Source organism: Apis mellifera, linkage group LG14 (genome assembly GCF_003254395.2).
Source record: "Apis mellifera strain DH4 linkage group LG14, Amel_HAv3.1, whole genome shotgun sequence".
NCBI lineage: Eukaryota > Metazoa > Arthropoda > Insecta > Hymenoptera > Apidae > Apis > Apis mellifera.
Window position 1 is genome coordinate 9893137 of NC_037651.1, and position 16584 is coordinate 9909720.

The window sequence follows — 16584 nt, forward strand, 5'->3', positions numbered from 1 at the left end:
TATATCTGTGAATTTCATTCTTGGGGATCGGCGACTACTCGTGTTACAGTATCCGCCATGGCCCGCCACGTAAACACCGATTCTCTCCTCCACTCTGATAAACTCTGCGGCTAAGCGAATTTGTCGAGGCAACGGCTTTCTAACCGATCCCACCGCAACTCTCTTTCGGGCTCTTTGAGAATTTTATACGGAAACGAAGAGGGAGGGAGAGATGAAGAGAAAGAGAGAGAGAGAAATCAGTTTCGATCCCGTGGATGTTGTCCCCGCTTCCTTCCATCAAATCGGACAAACTCCTCGGAGAGTTGGGGCGAACACGGTATAACACGGTGGCTGAAATTCGATTACTTTCTGGAACGGCAACCGCTGCTTCCTCCACGCTTCGTTTCGCTGCGTGGACACGCTTTGCGTTCGATTACTCTCTCTCTCTCTCTCTCTCTCTCTCTTTCTCTCTCTCTCTCTCTCTTTCTCTCTCTCTCTCCAATCTATCTTTTCAACGATGGACGGTTTGGCGACGCGATTTCGATTCCATTCTCCTCCGTTCTACCGTTGAACTTGGCTAAGAAAAGGGAGAAAGAAAAAAAGGAGGGAAAAAATTGGGTTTCGAAAGAATCTTGAATGGAGGAAGCGTGTATGATAAGGGAGGAAAGCAAGGTTGAGGCGGTGGTGTGTCGCCGGTGGTCAGGGATCCGGGCGTCCAGGGACTCGCCGTTGGATATGCGCGCGAGGAGAAAGAAGAAGAAGAAGAAGAAGACGCGGGAGCTGGAGCAGAAGCAACGAGCCGGGAGAAGCTCTCGGGAGCAGGTCGAGAGGCGCAGGGAGAGAGAGGCGCAGCGGTTGCTCTCTCGAACAAACTCGATTGCCTCCACGAAAAGGCAGAAAGACTCGTTCGAGGGCCCCGTAGAAACTCTCTCTCTCTCTTCGCTCCTTCCTCTTTCTCTTCCCCTCCTCCCTTCCCTCGTCCCTGCCGGCTATATCCCTTGCCGTCCCTCCCTCTCTCTCTCTCATTCTTGCTTGACGTTGGGGCCTTACGGTGTATATAAGAGACGCGGCAACGCCGCAGGAATGCCCGGCCAGCCCACCGCGTGCATACCTGTGTACAACCTACTATACCTCGGTCCAGGCTCGAACCGTGGTGTACACGAAGCCTGTGTGGCGGCAGCAGCATCCTATCGGGCCGACAAGGACGGACTGAAACTTGCCCCCTGCCAGTCCACGGAATCAACCGACTCGGCATCTCTCTCTCTCTCTCCCGATCCTCGACGTTTGCGTGCTGTCTCCTCTCACGGGAGAACGCTCCCCGTACGTGTGTGCCCGTTCCTGAGTTCGTGTCCTTTTGTACGCAAGTATATAGGTGCGCGCGTGTCCGCCGCGGAACCGGTGAGCCGAGAGTGACGAGGGGGGAGAAGAAGGTGCGCGCGCGAGAGGAGAAGATGGTGCACGGACGGGCGAATGTAGGTGACTACTCTCATTGACCGAGGTTCGGTGTGTGGAGAGGAGAGCGTATGTATGTATGCGTGTATGTGTATATAAGTAGGTTCAGAAGGGTTCCGGAGACGGGACGTTGGAGATCTGGACGTTGGCCGACGAGACGGAACGAGAGATCCTCGAGGAGGAGGAAAGCGGCGGTGCGGTACGCAGAAGCGGGTACGAAGGAATTTTAGCAAAGCGGTACCGCAAAATACCTTGTACAGTTACCTTGATCCGAAGGGAAACGAGTCGAACGGTTTTTTTCGTCGGCCGGCCTTTTCCCCAACTTCCTCCTATATACATGTACATATATATATTTCTCTTCTCTGCCGCACAGGCTCGATTTAAATTTTCGATATACATTTCGTCCCCGCGTATAGGGGAGCGCAATATCCATCCTCGCGTCGCCACCACCGGGTCACAAAGGTGCGGTATAACCGGCCGGATTAAAAATCAATATTTCCGGTGAAAACGGTCGCCTCACGGTCCAACAGCGCCGCGCCGCGTCGCGCTCCGGCACAACCACGACCTATAGCCGTCTCCTTTTCTCCTTTTAGCGCCAATCTTATTCGGAATAATAGCCGAACGATTGCCGCGATCGATAAAACCGAGATCCCCGAATCCTTTGCCCAACGAGAGGATTCCTTTGCTCTCGAGATAGAGGAAAGAATCGTCCCGTTTTACCCCTCCTCGATATCTCGCGACAACGATACTCGTCGTTTATTATTTATCGGTTACGCTCCCCCCACCCCTATCCTTGGTGAAAGTGGCCAAGTTTCCTTCCCCTATCCCGTTCCGCGTGATACGAATCTCCGCGATCCTGATCGCGGCAATTTCGAGGGAGAGGGTGGGGAGGAGGATCCGTAACGCGGAGAAAAAGAGGCGTGCGATGCTGGGCGTGTGCGTAACTCGGCGCAAAACGAGCATCGCGCGAGACGAAACGCGATATGCACGCACCGAAGGAACACGAGTGAGCATAAATTTTAATCGGCGAGAAAAATCTCGAGCGAGCGAGCGAGCGAGAGAGAGAGAGAGATAGAGAGTGTGCGAGCGAGGCTAAGGAGGATAAGGAGAGGAGGAGACGGGTATAGAGATATATAGAGAGGTTAGGTATGCCGGCGAGTAAAACGCCTCGAATAGCGGGGCTCCAAGTACGACGCGAGCATCGAAGGGGCCCGTGGCATTGCCGCGTTTCTTACCGCTTTCCACCGACCGGAATTTGCCCGATTCTTCGTCTCGATCGAAGCCTGTTTCTTCTCTCTTCCTATCCGAAAATCCATCTTTCGCGACATGGACAATTCTCATGGGGGAATATTCCTCCGCGTAGGAAAATTGGCGCGGAATTGAATCCATAACGAAGGGAGAGGAGATATATTCGCGGAGACGGACACCTCGATTTCGAGCGAGGAAATAATAGGGAAAACCGAGCAGAGATGATACGTGCATCTCCCCCACCCTTGTACACGGGAGCGCGGTATATCGGAGGAGATATCGGAGGAGCGACATTTTATACGTATTCTTTGTCGCTTCGCACCCCGTTTTCCGTCTCTGCCCCTCCTCCTCTTTTTATCCCCGGTTTTGTCTCTCGCCCGCTTTTCTTCGATTTCTCTCTCTCTCTTCTCCTCCTCCTGTCCCCCGTAGTAGTAAAGTCTCTCGAGGCGTCGCGACGAGGGCGTGAGCGTCGGTCGGTTACATTTCCTAGCAGACCATTATTTCTCTCCTCCACACCCACGCCTTGCCCCACGAAGACTCGCGAGAACTCACACTGTGGGCGCACAGACGCGCACAGATAGACTGCATTTTCCCCCTTTTTACCCCTTGCTACTACATTACCTTTCCCTCCCTTGCAGGCAGGGTGTCTCGCTGCATATTAATGAAAAAATTTGTGACTTCCCTCCGTCATCCGACAGCAGCCGCGAAAAGAAGGCGATGGTAGGGTAGTCTCTCTCTCTCTCTCTCTCTCTTTACCTGTATCGTACGCGCCTATCCGTCGCCTCTCCTTCTCTTCCGTTCGCAATAAATGAACACACACCGTTGCCGCCACCGCTGTTGTCGTCGTCTGGCGTACTCCAAAATAAATTTCAACCGAGTCTTTTCTCTCTCTCAGAGCGCCTACATACTCACGCTACATCTCGATACCACTTATCTATCTCCTCCCTGTCGTAACGTCGTATCGATTCTTTTCACCGTGCCCCTCGACATCTCGCTCTCCGCCGAATCTGCACGATTATCCTCGATCGTCTATATACATATATATATATGTGTGTATGTATACGCTTGGATAACAATGGAAGAATATATACGTACAGCGATGCTCTCTGAAAGTCGGAAAGTCGGGTCAAAGGGCATGGGAAATGGTACGTACGTACGTACGTAGGGTAGGAGGAGGAAAGGCCAAGTAGATAAGAAAATACCGAGGAGGAGGCCCCCGCCGAGGTTTCCACGGCGGTGCACGTCAGAGCCAATAGAATTTTACGAGGCAAGATAACCCAAGGCTGTTTTTCGTCCCATTGCACCCGGAGGCCACCATTAATAATACAGGTAGTTGGAGGCCGGTGATAATATGGCAGACTGGCGAGGCGAAGGGACGAGGGTAAGGGAGAGGGATGAAAAAGTGGTAAAAGGGAGATCCCTAAATTTTCCCTTTTCCGAGAGATAAAGCGCTCGTTCCTTTCTCTCTCTCTCTCTCGCTCGCTCGCTCGCTTCTTACCTCGTCTCTCGACGCTTTCTCGTTTCGCGAGCCATAGATAGGTCTATTAGCTCCGCCGCTGGCTTTTACGACTAACCAACTACCGTTACATTTGCATCGCGTCTCTTCGCTTGCGACTTCCTTATTTTCCTCGGGAGATCGACCGTCGACCGATTCTTCCTCCACGAGGCAAGAAAGAAATCGAGAGAGAGAAAAAGAGAGAGGGGAATAGAAATTAACGAGTTTTCCTGTTGGAGAAATAAGAAGACGAACGAAGGAGAACGAAGCAATAAAGGTTGTACAAGGTGGTTCGGGATAAATGGAATGGCAGCTAGATCTGGTCTAGCGGGAAGGTCCTCTACTCTCTTTGAAACGAGTTTCGTATCGCGTTCGTGTAGCAGAGCACAGGTGCGCTTGGACGTATTTCTAAAGCGGCGTAATGGGTCCGCGTTTAGAAGCCGCGTTTAACGTGCGTGTTTCTTCGATCCCCGAGTCGAGTTTCCGCGACAAACCTTAACTTTCGCCAAGGAATTTCGAAGATTCTTTACCATAAATCATCTCTCTATCTCTCTCTTTTGATTTCATTATCGCAATGGATGGAACGTGGTATTTCAACACGGCGCTCTCATTGACCGCCACTGATTACGTACTATACTCTAACGTTCTCGTATTATTGTTATTATTATACACGGAAGGGAGAATCGACGATATATATATATATATATATATATATATATATATATATACATATATATACAGGAGAACGATAGCATCTCGCGGATCATATACTTTTCAATTACGATAATACCCGAGCTCGACCTCTTCTCCCTCTCGTGTCGCCGCTCGCGCCAATGGCGAACTGGAAATCTCGTTAATCTTCGTGGGATCGTAGCGGCAAGCGGCGCTTGAACGCGGGCCCCCTTCCTCGCTTTCTCGGTCTTGTCTCGGGTAATTATTTTTAATTCGAGTATCTGGGGCAGGCTGGTGGTGGAAGGAAAGGTTGTCGAGTTTATCGAACGATTGCGACACGGGGACGAGTAGTATTGGTGTATCTAGGCCGATGGGATATCCCAAGCGATACGGGACGATGATTTTTTTTGACTGGACGGACGGGACACGGATGGGGACGAGCGGACCGGCAGGTTGGTTGGACGCGAAACGAAGCGAGAGAGATAAATTATGCGCGCGGATGACTCAGGTTTCTCGTTATTTCGGATCGTGTCGTAAAATCTTGGGCTTAACGACACGCGTGGGGAATATATACCCTCTCTCTTTCTGTCTCTCTCTCTTTCCGTTGGCTGGGAATTAAAAAGATTCCCGATGATGGAAAGGAAGGGAGGGCACGAGGATCGAAAGGCGAATACTTTCTTCGGCGACCGTTAATGAACTCCCCCCACTCGTCCCTCTCATCGGGTTCGCTATGCGGTGATTAACGATTCCTCGAAAGAATCGCGGAGAACGGAGCATTCGAATCGATTCGCGCCGGATTCTAGGAAAAACGTTCCGTGAAGGCATCGTCGGTGTTCAGGTGTTTCTGAACACCGATTTACCGTTTTCCGCCGTTTTCGATTCCCGTTTCGGGAAATTATTCGACTTCTTATATCCTCTTCTATCCTGGATCGGTCGTGATTCGCGCCTCCTTCGAAACCAGACCGAACCCGCTCTTCTTCTCCGTTTAACGATATATTCTCGACGTATAAATAATAATATCGAAAGGGAGGAGAACGACAAAGTTGTCCTCTATCGCGGACAAAAGTCACGTTGTCCGCGAAACGCGGCTCGCGAGCCGAAATAATAATAATAACAATAACAATAACAATAATAATAATAACCACGGATAGCGGCGGCGGGATCGAGTGGCAGCGAAGCGAAAAATAAAGAACGCTTTTGATCGCTGGTTTATGGGATCGGGGACGAAAGTCGAGGAGAAGGAAGAAGGAAGGATAGAGAGAGAGAGAAAAAAAAGAAGGAAAAAGAAAAAGAGAAGAAGTAGGCGAGAGAGGCGAGGGAAAAATAATCTGCGAGCGGCCGTAAAGAGGAGGATAATGAGTGACCCGCTAATAAAATAATTATAATATTGGGAGGCCGGTAATAGATTCTCGGAACGCATTAACCGGTCGAGATAAATCGCGGTCGCGGAGTGTATACGCCGTGTGTAACGTCGAAGTAGAGAGGGAGAGAGAGAGAGGGAGGGAGGGAGGGAGAGATAGATATAACGAAGGCGCGCCGACCACGGGCACACGAGCACACGTGTAAGATCGTGTAAGTAAGTTGGCGGCGCGGAGAGTATAGGGCGAGCAGGGATCGAGCAGCGCACCGTGGCGGTATATCGAGCGAGTCGGGTCGCTTGCCAGTCCCCGCGTGCCCGCACGCGCGCGCAACGCTGGAAACGTATCGATGTCTAATATTCTCGGTATGCGAAATTACCGACCGGTATAAATTGGCGATCGGACAGGTGGCCGACAAATGGAGTGGAGAGAAAACGGATACGCAACGTATATAGCCGGCCCGGCTGCCGCGAATCGGAATAGTTTTTCTCCCATCTGCCGCTGTACGCTCGTTTTATTAATTAACTCGGCCCGTAACCCGCCGTGGATACATACCACGGGAATGGTAACGATCTTGGAATACCTAACAGTATACGTATTCCCGTACTCGCGCCGCGTGCTGAACACCCGATCCGAATAAATTTCTAATAAACGATCGGTCGTTGAAATCGGGCGACGATTCTCCTCCATCTATCCGACTTTGCATCGATCGATCAGAGGAGATTAAAAGAAAAAGGAGGATCGTGTTACAAGGAGGAGGAATTTCTAGTCGGACGCTCTCGCTTCGTGAATGATGTAACGGTTTGAGTCGACGATTGATTCGCGGTCATCGCGGGGTTGGAAACTAATTTGCACGCTTTCCACGGGAAAGAGAACGTGGAACGTCGAAACGTGGACGGAAAGAGAAAAAGGGAAGGGAGGTATTTTCGTTCCAGATAGAGGTTGCAAATCGAGAGAACAAATGGAATCTTTTTCTCCCTTCGTTCCAAACTGTATAATTCTTCGAGACGATAAATTCGATATTAAAATCGATCGATCGAAATAGAAAGAAGGGACGGATTTAGATGCCGACCGCTCGACGTTTCGAACCGATGGTTGCGGAGGGAGGGAGATTTAAATTAACAATGGCGGGCGAATATCGCGCGAATAATCGTGTATATCTGTATAGCGGGCGGGCAGAAAATTTACGAGGCAGAAAGAGAGGAGAACGTCGCGAGAGAATTTTATTTATCCCAGCGGGAGGGAGGACGCGCCGCACAAACGGCGGGGAGGGGAAATAACGAATAAGTATTTCGATGACTTGGCACCGATCCAACGAATGATCGATGCCGCGCCGCTCTTTTCACCTTGGCTCTACGCGTTTCGCGTTTTTTACGTTTGGTCGGTGGTCGCTTTTCATCCCGCGCGGGGTAAATTTTCGCGGTGCGACGCGCCTGCGTCCTCTGTCGACAGAAAGAGCGGCCGAAAGAGGAGGGAAAGAGGATCGACGAAGAAAGGGGAAGACGCGAGCGGGGGGAGGGTGGAATAAAAGCGAGGGTGAAGGAACACGGACGGGGGAAACAAAAGAGAGGGGGAGGGGTTGCACTTGAAAAGCACAATTGAAATTCAAGATCCATATGCAAAGAGCCTCGCGAGAACTCCTCGGCCGAGAGGAGGGGCGGAGGGGGAGAAAGAAGCAGAGGAAGAAGAAGAAGAAGGCGGAGAGGGAAGGAAAGAGAGGAGGCAAACCGGGTAATCCAACATCTCCGTAGTATCCAGACATTTTCTCCCTCCCCTCTGTTCCCCGCGCCTGGATCCATCCCTGCGTCACCCATTCGGATCCCCATATTGTTTAAATAATTGATTTAACACGTGTACATACATTATGCACAAACATAATAACACTATGTAAATGGTAATTCCAGCGATGGCTGGCCCATCCTGGCGTGGGCCGAGCCACGTTCCGTGCCTTCTCTCGCCCCCTCCCCTTCGGGCTCCCCGTGCCGCCCAGTTGGACCCAAAAGATCCGTGAGCCGCACGGTGCCCCGCGGGATCCCGCAGAGAGAGAGAGAGAGAACGGGGACCGGGGTTAAGTTTCCGAGCACATCATATTTTTTCCGCTTCTCCCTCGGCGACCGCTGCCTCTCCACTTCTCACGCGTCTTTTCCCTCCTCTCCATTCCAGACAGACGGTTCTTCCCACCCTTCTTTTGTTCTTTTCGCGACCGAAAATCTGAATTTTCCCGTCCCATCGCTCGAGGCGCTCGATCGATTTCGAGAGATCGATCGATGAGACGTTTGACCAAAGCAAGCATTTTCTTTTCGTTCCATTGAAAGAGAGAGAGAGAGAGAGAGAGAGAGGTCGTATCCTATGATTGACCGATTCTTATCCCTCGATGCCGGTGGATCGATGCACGAATTTGGCGGACCGAACAAACGGATCGACTCGAAGCACGCCCGTTCGTTCGTTCGTTCGATGGGTCAACGACATCCTCCGCGGTGAACGGTTCGAGGTGCGATAGGATACGTCGGGGTGAAGGAGCGAGCAAGAGGGATTCGAAGGGGCAGAAGAGAGACGAGGAACGAAGGAGAGAGAGAGAGGGAGTGAAGCAGGGGACAGAAAGGATGGTGGGAACGGAAGAGAAGGAGGAGGGCGCGAGGAAGAACGGGAAGATGAGGGAAGAGAGAAAAGACGTTGGGAATGGGAGTCGGATCCTGACAAATTGGAAGGCCGTTAAGCCAAAGGCGCAGAGGAGGGCCCGGAGTCCCGCGTTGATTTCGCAAAGGAAAAAGAGCATCGATGTTGGAGGAGAGGCGAGATCGGGAAAGAGACGAGCGGGCTCGGCATTTTTAGAGCCGAAATAAAGCCGGGGGAACGTAATACCGTTGTATATTCGTCGACCGCGCGTACTCGACGATACGTAGGTGGTCTCCTCTCACCGGCAATCTCCTTCTCCCTCCCTCTCTCTCTCCTTTTCTCTCTTTCATCGAAACTCGTGCATCCGAACGAGAACGACTCTGCCTCCGGCGGACTTGTACAAACACCGATAATCGAACGCACGCGCGTTCCTCGTTTCTCCGACCGCGATACCTATTACCACCAATCCCCCCTTTACCTCCCTCCTCTGTCGCGGTTCCCTTTGACCTTTCGCTCGCGTAACTCGATCCGCGTATTATATCCACGATCGATCGATCGATCGAATAATGGAATCGTAATATATTTCCCCGCACGATCTGTCCGGATCCCCTCCTCTCCTCCTCGCGCGGAAAGCGGTTTACCGGTCGAGAGATTGAATCGTCAGAAATTTACGAATTGGACTCGCGATTGCGGGAAGGCGAGTTACGGATAGTTGATGGTGGAACGGCGGGGAAACACGCAACCGGTATTTCGACGAGTTTCGTGGAGACAGAGAGAGAGATAAGATACGAAACGAGGGATAAGTTTCGCTTTGTAAATAATCCTTCTCCAATCCGGATTGTTCGATCGTCGCTGCCTCGATTCCTCAAAATTCTCTTCTCCGCTGTTGGACGAGAAAATCGGGGAAAATTATCGGAGGAGGGGGAGAAGGACGCAGGTGTGCAAATCGTAATCTTAATCGTCGAGCCGGCTGGTTGGAAGTAGGTAGCCCCGGCTCCCGGGGGCCGCAACAGGTTTGTCTGTTCCCCCGCGCGCGATTCAATCGTATCCTCGCGTTACGCCATATACCGCCGACCTCTCTTACCGGCGCACGGTAAGAGAGAACAGGCTCGTTACGTCACTCATCCGTCTCTCCTCGACCTCGCGCTATTGATTTATCGCCGAACCGGCCATTCTCCCGCTCCTTCCACGCGGGATCCCCGTGCGCGTCCACGTCGTTGCGTAATCCTCCCCCCCCTCGCGGCGAGACGCCGATTTCCCGCCGACCGATTTTCATCGCTCGCGATCGAAATCTGACCGAGAGAGGGGATAAATGGGAGGGGGATTTTCGGTGGAGGATAAAAGACTTTCCAATTTTCTCGCGTGCCCCCCTCCGTTCTCTTATTCGAATAATATGAAAAATCGTGGATCGTGGATGTTTCCTCCCTCGTGGAGCAGGGGGAGAGAGAGGGAGGGAAGGAAGATGGATAGACGGACGGATATACGGGGAGGCCGTGGGAGAGAGGAGAGACGAGCGATCGGCGCGGAGTGAGTTAGGGCCGGCGGGCAACGCTATGCATACCGTCACACCCAGCGACACGCTCCAAATTTGAAATTTAAATTCGGTACGTCTCACGGGACCGCGTCGTACACCGGTTACACTCGCACACACGCGCGCCTCTTACGTATTCGCGGGAGTGCGTGTAGGAAGAGGAGGAGGGAGAGGGAAAGAAAAGGAACATCCGACGACGAAATACCACGGATACGGATTTTCGCCGCGATCCTCCTCGTTTCGAGCTCTCGTTTCGATAATTCCACGCGCCGTTCTCCATCCTCGAAAGATTCGCGCCTGAATGAAATCTCTGGATGGGAAAGGAAAGAGAAACGATCACCTAAAACCAGATCTCGTTTCTCGTTTGAAAATTTATTTCTTTTCGAGGATTCCACCACGAAATAATTGTCCTCCAATTGTCCAAGTGGAATAATTTACGCGGTTCGAGATTAACATCGACTCGATCGATCGTCGAAATATACGAAATACACTCGTCGCGCGAGAGGGTGAATCGAAAGGGTGGCGGAGGTTCACCGTTCGGAAAGTTTACGGAGGAGGATCTTGGATGTTGTTACTTTGCCGCGAATTCGTAGCTGGCATACCCTCTTGGGATGTATCCGAATTAGTTCTCGAGAGTGCTCGAATTAGGCGGGGGCGCTGCAAAGCCCATTACACACAATGAGACGAGTCGGAGAAGAGAGTCGGATCGGGTCGAGTGGCTTCGCTCCTCTCGAGTGGATCCGCTATCTCGCGAGAATTCACGGATACACTCTACTTCCTTCCTTCCTTCCATTCCATTCCATTCCATTCCTCCATTTGTTCGCGCTGCGTAATTTTTCTCGCGACTCGAACAGAAGAGAGAGAGAGAAAGAGTACTTTGGAATTCCCTTTCCGGGGAAAATTGGCGGTAAAAATTCGGCAGGAAGAAATTGCGGGGGATGGGTAGATAGATGGATAGGTGGGACAATTATTTCCACCTCTCTCCCTCCGTGTTTCGACGCGGTGTCTCGATGAGGTCGGGGATAATCGCGGTGGAGCGCGTGAGAGCCCCTGGGATTCTGCGTGGCTCGTCGAAGCGTGGTCGGTCGGTGGTGGTGGTGGTGTCGGCGAAGCGGGAGAGGAGGGGAGAGGGAGGCGGAGAAGAAGAGGGCCTCGGATGGATTTTGCACCGCGCAGTTTTCACCTTTGAGATTCCATCCGGCTCGACGGTGGCGGGGGAGGGAGAGGCCGCTGCACCCGCGTCGGCTCGGGTACTTTGGTCTAGGAATTCAAGGACCCGGAGCGCGGGGGTGGTGGGGCCGACTACGACTACGACGACGACGACGACGACGACGACGTTCGGGGGCGACGGCTGCGTGGTGAACAGGGAGAGGAAACGTGGCGCGAAACGAAGGAAGAGCGGCGCGTAGAAAAGCGGAGTGGCGTTCGAGTCGAAGCGGAAGAAAGAGGGAGTTGGAGCGAGCGCCGTGCGGGAGGGAGGGGGGCGCGAAAGCGAGACAAAAAGATGGAGAGAGAGATTGGGAAACGGGGTGAAAAGCGCGCGGGACGGAGGGAGACGGAGGGGAGGAGGGGGAGGGTTGTAACAGCAGCCGAGAGCCGGTCGATACGGGCACGAGCGTGTCGTGCAGGACGCGACGCGCCAACCTGTGCTGCGTGTGCGACGATACGCGCGCGACCCCCCCTCTCTCTCTCTCTCCCTCCCTCCACCTTCTTCAACCCCGGCTTTCTCACCCTTCTCACCCTTCTCTCCGTGTACAGGAAGGGGGAAAAAACGAGAGCTGGCGAGAGAAGCAAGGTGTTTTAGCACGACGGTCTCGAGGATCCGCCATTTTGAGAGGGAGTCGTTCCCCCTTCCCTTCAAACGTTGACTTTTCACGGTACGATCTTCGCTAGGGGCTCTCCCGCGCGTTTTCGATACCGACACCGATATATATATATACACGTTTGGTCGAGTCGAGGAAATCACGTTGACCGTGATCCCGACGACGATATTTTTCACCCTCGCTATTTTTTCTCTCTAACCTTTCTCTACTTCTATTTTCCTTGCGACTCGAAAGAGAAAAGAAAAGAAATGCCATGTTTCCTGTTCGATCAATCTTCTTTCTTTCTCTCGTTTCAGTTGTTCTCTTGGACACGACGCAAGAGGAGAAGCTCGAGTGGACCAAGTATCCTTTCGGCGCGGAAGCTAACACCCCAGGGGTAAGTTTTGCCATCGTACCGATCTCTACTTGGAGATCTTCATATTTCATGACGAGAGGAGTAGCTTCACGATTTTCGAGATGCTCGTCTGCCACGCGGTCTGGTAGATCCTCCCCGGGAGGAGGGACGGGAAGAGAAAAAGAAGAAATTTTTCGCGGCGTATTGCAATTTCCGCGGGGACAAAATGGACACTGCGAGGAGGCAAGAAGAGCGCGGATTGGGGGAGGGGAGGGAGAGGTATCAGAAGCACTTTATGGTCTCGGTGCGCGCGGCATACGTGGGCTCCCGCTGGCCGGTGCGCTTTCTCCGGCGCCATGTTTGTTTTTCAGTTGTTAAGCGCGCAGCGGGCCGCCAGACAGGTTTAAATCAGCCACTACCTCCTCCTCCTCCTTCGTCACTCTCTCTCTCTCTCTCGATCGTGTCCACGCTCTTCCTCTCTTTTCGTACCCCGTCTTCCTCTCGCTCCTCTCTCGGCCCCTCCCTCCTCCCCGTCCCCGTCTCGCGCTGGACCGCTACACACCGCACCGCCAAGCGGACCAAGAGTCAGTCCGCTGGGTAACAAATTGCTTTTTGTTTGAACGGACAAATTAGAGAGACGGCCGCCAGATAGGGAGGAGAGGAGAGGAGAGGAGAGAGCGGTGGTTGCGAAAGAGAGAGGATGCGTTTATTTAACGCTCGTAGCTACGCGCGTGTATACACGTATATATGTATAAATGCGATTCTAAAATTCTAGTCGGAGATGCCTCGCAGGTGTCGCGTCCCCTAAATATCTGCCGCGCCTCCTGCGCAAACTTTATCAGTGGTGGGGTGGGCGATAAAGTACGGTCGCTTTCCACCCGATATTTGCTCGATTCTTCCCCCGACACGGATATATCGACCGTCGATAATACGCGATAATTAATCGCCGATCCACGAATTATCGGTCAACCTGGTCGTTACGCGTCCGATTTCAACGTTTGTTCGAATTTGGAACCGAGGGGTAAAGAGAGAAAGGAAGAGAGAAGGTATTTTTTCCCTCTCGCTTTCAGCTCTCGATAGTTAGCGCCGTGCCGCTAATCGAGCAACGAAACCGTTCCGTTTGAAAAGGTTCTCTCGGTTTGCCGTTGATTTTACCACCACCCGCTAAACGCCCTCCGCTTCCCTTTCGAGAGGAAACGCGGAGGAACGCGCGGAAGCTCGTTCGTTTCTTTCCTTTTCTTCTCTTTTCGTTCCTTTTTTTCCTTGGAACGGCTCGAAAAAAAAAAAGGGAAGGGAAAACAAGCAACTCGTCCAAGTCCTCGAGTTCGCTTCGCACCTCCTCCTCCTCCTACTCTTTCTATCCTATATAACCCGCGCCGCTCGAGAATAAGCACGGCGTGGTTTAGGTCCTACGATCCTCTTCAGTTGTTCGCACGAGTTTATCGCCTCGTTTCGGGAACTGGCTCGTCCATCTTCCGTCTTCCTTTATCCCCTCCTTCCTTCCTTTTTCTTTTATACACACACACGCGAGCGTGACGAATCCGCGTTGGAAGAAGGGTGTTGGAAGATCGATTTTAAAAAAGAAAAAGTGTGAGATGCAGAGGCGATAAAGAAGTTGGTCAGCTTTTACCACCCTTTGGAAATTCTTGGGGCGACGAATCATCGTCGTGAAGAATAATCCGAGAGATATTTCGTTCGCCTGCGAACGAATCGAGTTTAATCGGCGGGGCCGGTGTCATTGTCGCCGATTATCGGCCGCCGCTTCCTCGATCCGCGATTGCGCGTGAAACGTTCCGAGAACGGCTCACCCTTCGAATTCCATTCCGTTGCTTGGCCGGCGATCGAGGGTAAGGAGAGGAGAGGTTTTATCTCTCTCGACGTTCCTTTCGATGACGGAACACCGCTCGCGAGCTAATCTCCCTTCCTTTCTCCCCGAGATCTCTCTCTCTCTCTGTCTCTCTTTCTGTCTCTGGAACACGTTTCGATTCTACGTTTACTAAGAATCGGGACGGAAAACGGGACGGAATCCTCTTTTTGGATCGATCCAGTTTCTCTGATTTATTCAACCGAATAAATAAGGAGATAACTTATTGGAGATAAATTATTTTCTTCCTGGTTTTCGATTGACGATAGATAAAGGTATAGAAGGAATTAAGAATTAATCGTTTGATTAATGTAGAATGGAAAAGAAGAGTGTACGAATATTTGTGATTTGAAGTAAAAAGGAGATAATTGGAGATAAATTATTTTCGATTGACGATAGATAAAGGTATAGAAAGAATTAAGAATTTCGTTTGATTAATGTAGAATAGAAAAAAAGAGTGTACGAATATTTGCGTGATTTGAAGTAAAAAGAAGATAAATTAATTGGAGATAAATTATTTTCTTCCTGATTTTCGATTGACGATAAATAAAGAAGGAATTAAAAATTTCGTTCGATTAATGTAGAATGGAAAAGAAGAGTGTACGAATATTTGCGTGATTTGAAGTAAAAAGGATATAAATTAATTGGAGATAAATTATTTTCTTCCTGGTTTTCGATAAATAAAGTTATAGAAAGAATTAAGAATTTCGTTTGATTAATGTAGAATGAAAAAGAAGAATGTACGAATATTTGAAGTAAAAAAGAAATAATTGGAGATAAATTATTTTCTTCCTGGTTTTCCATTGACGATAAATAAAGAAGGAATTAAGAATTTCGTTCGATTAATATAGAACGGAAAAGAAGGAATATTTATGATTTGAAGTAAAAAAGAGTTATGAAAGATAATCGATTTTAGATAACGCTTGGAATTTGACGAACGTAACAGTAGATTGGGAAGTTTGAAATGGTATGTTCCAGAAAAGGGACAAATGTTGAAGAGAAGAGAAGAAGTTGTAGCTATTCGCTTGTTACGGGATATCCTCGAGGATCCTGTCCTATAAATTACTCGACGGATACGGGCCTAAAAAAAGTGATAATTTAACGAAACAACGATAAAAACTGAAACGAAGCTGGAAATATCGATCGCTTGAACAGCGAAAGAGATGAAAAATATTACCGAAACTGAAATTAGAAATATTATTATCTCTCCGAAATGCGATAAATATTAAAAAAGAAATATATCATAATACGATCGAATACGAGGAAAAGTAAAAAGTTCCTTCTACTTTTCGTACACTCTTACATTAATTTAAAAAAAAGAAACTTATCGATATAATTTCCAACGAAATTAAATTAAAATAAATTTACCGAATATTTCTAAACCATCATTTCGTAATATTAATTCTCTATATTGCTGCTATATTGCTATATGAATCTTCTAAACGTCCAAAAATGCAAGTTCTATTAGTTGTCATCAATGTACAGCAGTTCATCATCGTGCATGTTGGTCAAAACAAAATCACTGTTGTCCACGTTGTACGAGACTTCAGAAACGGCGTGCCTTGCAAGATCAACAAACTTCAGATACAGATGAATGTATTACTGAAAATGGATTAAACTCGAATGAATCACCAAGTGATACAACATAAATACATATATTATAATTTGTACATATATCTGTTTTTGTGGAATTCTTTTATAAATTAAAATTAAAAAATATTCTAATTTTAAAAAATCTGTATTCATATAGTTTATTATAGATATATAAGATATATATATATATATATTTATATATATATATATAATTTTCCAAAAATCGAAACAATCACTCCTTCCATTTACCTTTACCTCCAAAAACGAATTTTCTCCAATCCGATTTCGTTTCACTCGAACCACGTGTGACGTCACAGGAATGGAAGAACTCCCTTCCTCTCCCTAAAAACAGACCACGACCCGTCCCATTCAGATTCTTGGACGAGCGGAATTCCTGCACCCGTTTCGCGGAAATAAATGGAAAGAAAGGATCGATTAACCTTTCCGAGGAAAGAGGAGGCTGCGAGTAGTAGAGTCTCTCTTATTCTTCGCTTTCCCTGCTCGGATTATTAATATATACAGGACGGTGGGGCGTCGGAACAAACAAGGCGAACGGAATTAGCTCGGAATATTTGAACGAGGCGAACGTCGAGGGAGAGAGAGAGAAGGATCGGAAGGT

General features: G+C 49.7%; 1 protein-coding gene across 19 annotated transcripts in view; it reads left to right on the forward strand.

Annotated features, from left to right (window-relative positions):
• EphR (Eph receptor tyrosine kinase) overlaps positions 1 to 16584 on the forward strand; it is a 77106-nt gene that overhangs the window by 27218 nt on the left and 33304 nt on the right. For 18 of the 19 annotated variants that reach the window (XM_016915987.2, XM_006565596.3, XM_006565587.3 and 15 more), the window contains exon 3: positions 12471 to 12550. In XM_016915987.2, coding sequence (XP_016771476.1) covers positions 12471 to 12550 — 80 coding nt within the window. 19 annotated transcript variants of the gene reach the window in all.